Source organism: Priapulus caudatus, unplaced genomic scaffold (genome assembly GCF_000485595.1).
Source record: "Priapulus caudatus unplaced genomic scaffold, Priapulus_caudatus-5.0.1 Scaffold1173, whole genome shotgun sequence".
In the NCBI taxonomy this organism is placed as follows: domain Eukaryota; kingdom Metazoa; phylum Priapulida; class Priapulimorpha; order Priapulimorphida; family Priapulidae; genus Priapulus; species Priapulus caudatus.
This window is the reverse complement of record NW_014578234.1, coordinates 1-1,234: the sequence shown is the minus strand read 5'-3', so window position 1 is coordinate 1,234 and position 1,234 is coordinate 1. Positions and strand designations below refer to the sequence as shown.

The 1,234-nt window shown below is 53.4% G+C and overlaps 1 protein-coding gene across 1 annotated transcript; it reads left to right on the top strand.

Moving 5' to 3' along the window:
• Positions 1–146: 146 nt before the first annotated feature.
• LOC106815666 (solute carrier organic anion transporter family member 4A1-like) lies at positions 147–756 on the top strand (the record flags this gene model as incomplete). Its single annotated transcript, XM_014820162.1, has 1 exon — positions 147–756. A coding segment is annotated over exon 1 (610 nt), but the record flags the coding sequence as incomplete, so codon positions are not given.
• Between the last annotated feature and the right edge of the window lie 478 nt (positions 757–1,234).

Genomic DNA, 1,234 nt, shown 5'->3' with positions numbered 1-1,234 from the left:
CATCCCTAAGCATCTGTAAACATCTGAGCATCCCTAAGCATCTGTAAACATCTGAGCATCCCTAAGCATCCGTAAGCACCTTCAAGCATCCGTGCACATCCGCGCGCATCCGTCAGAATCCGCAAGAATCCGTCAGCATCCTCGCGATGGAGTCGTCTAGCAGCTGCGGCCTCGGCGGCTGCCGGCCTCGCTGCCTGCAGCCGCTGCGCAGCGTCAAGGTGTTCATGATGCTGCTGACGCTGACCTTCATCGGTGCCGACGGCTTCTCGGGCTACCTCGTCGGCTGCATCACGACGATCGAACGGCGCTTCGAGTTCTTGAGCAAGCAGTCGGGCCTGCTCATGACGATGAACACGCTCGCGTTCGTCGTCTCGATCATCTTCACGAGCCACGTCGGCAGGGCGCACAAGCCGCTCGCGATCGCCGTCGGATGCGTCGTCAGCGCCGTCGGCATCCTCGTCACCATGGCGCCGCACTTCGTCTTTGGATCCGGTGTCGACGACACCGAGGCGACGGTCCCCACGGCAACCGTCGCCGTGGCAGCGAAAGACGGCGACGGCCACTCGACGTGCTTCGGCGGCAACGGCACAGAGGATGCGGGCGACTGCGGCGACGACGGCAACGCCAACGAGATCGCGTACGCGATGATGTGCGTCGGCGAAGCGATACGCGGCGTCGGCAGCTCGATCTTCTTCACGCTTGGCTTCGCTTACGTCGACGACAACGTCGGCCGTTCCTACGCTCCCTTCTACCTCGGTGAGTACATTAATGATAACACTGGCTCTATATACCTCGGTAAGTACATTAATGATAACACTGGCTCTATATACCTCGGTGAGTACATTACATTAGTGATAACACTGGCTCTATATACCCCGGTGAGTACATTAATGATAACACTGGCTCTATATACCTCGGTGAGTACATTAATGATAACACTAGTTCTATATACCTCGGTGAGTACGTTAATGATAACACTGGCTCTATATACCTCGGTGAGTACATTAATGATAACACTAGTTCTATATACCTCGGTGAGTACGTTAATGATAACACTGGCTCTATATACCTCGGTGAGTACGGTAATGATAACACTGGCTCTATATACCTCGGTGAGTATATTAAAGATAACACTGGTTCTATATACCTCGGTGAGTACGTTAATGATAACACTGGCTCTATATACCTCGGTGAGTACGTTAATTATAACACTGGCTCTATATACCTCGGTGAG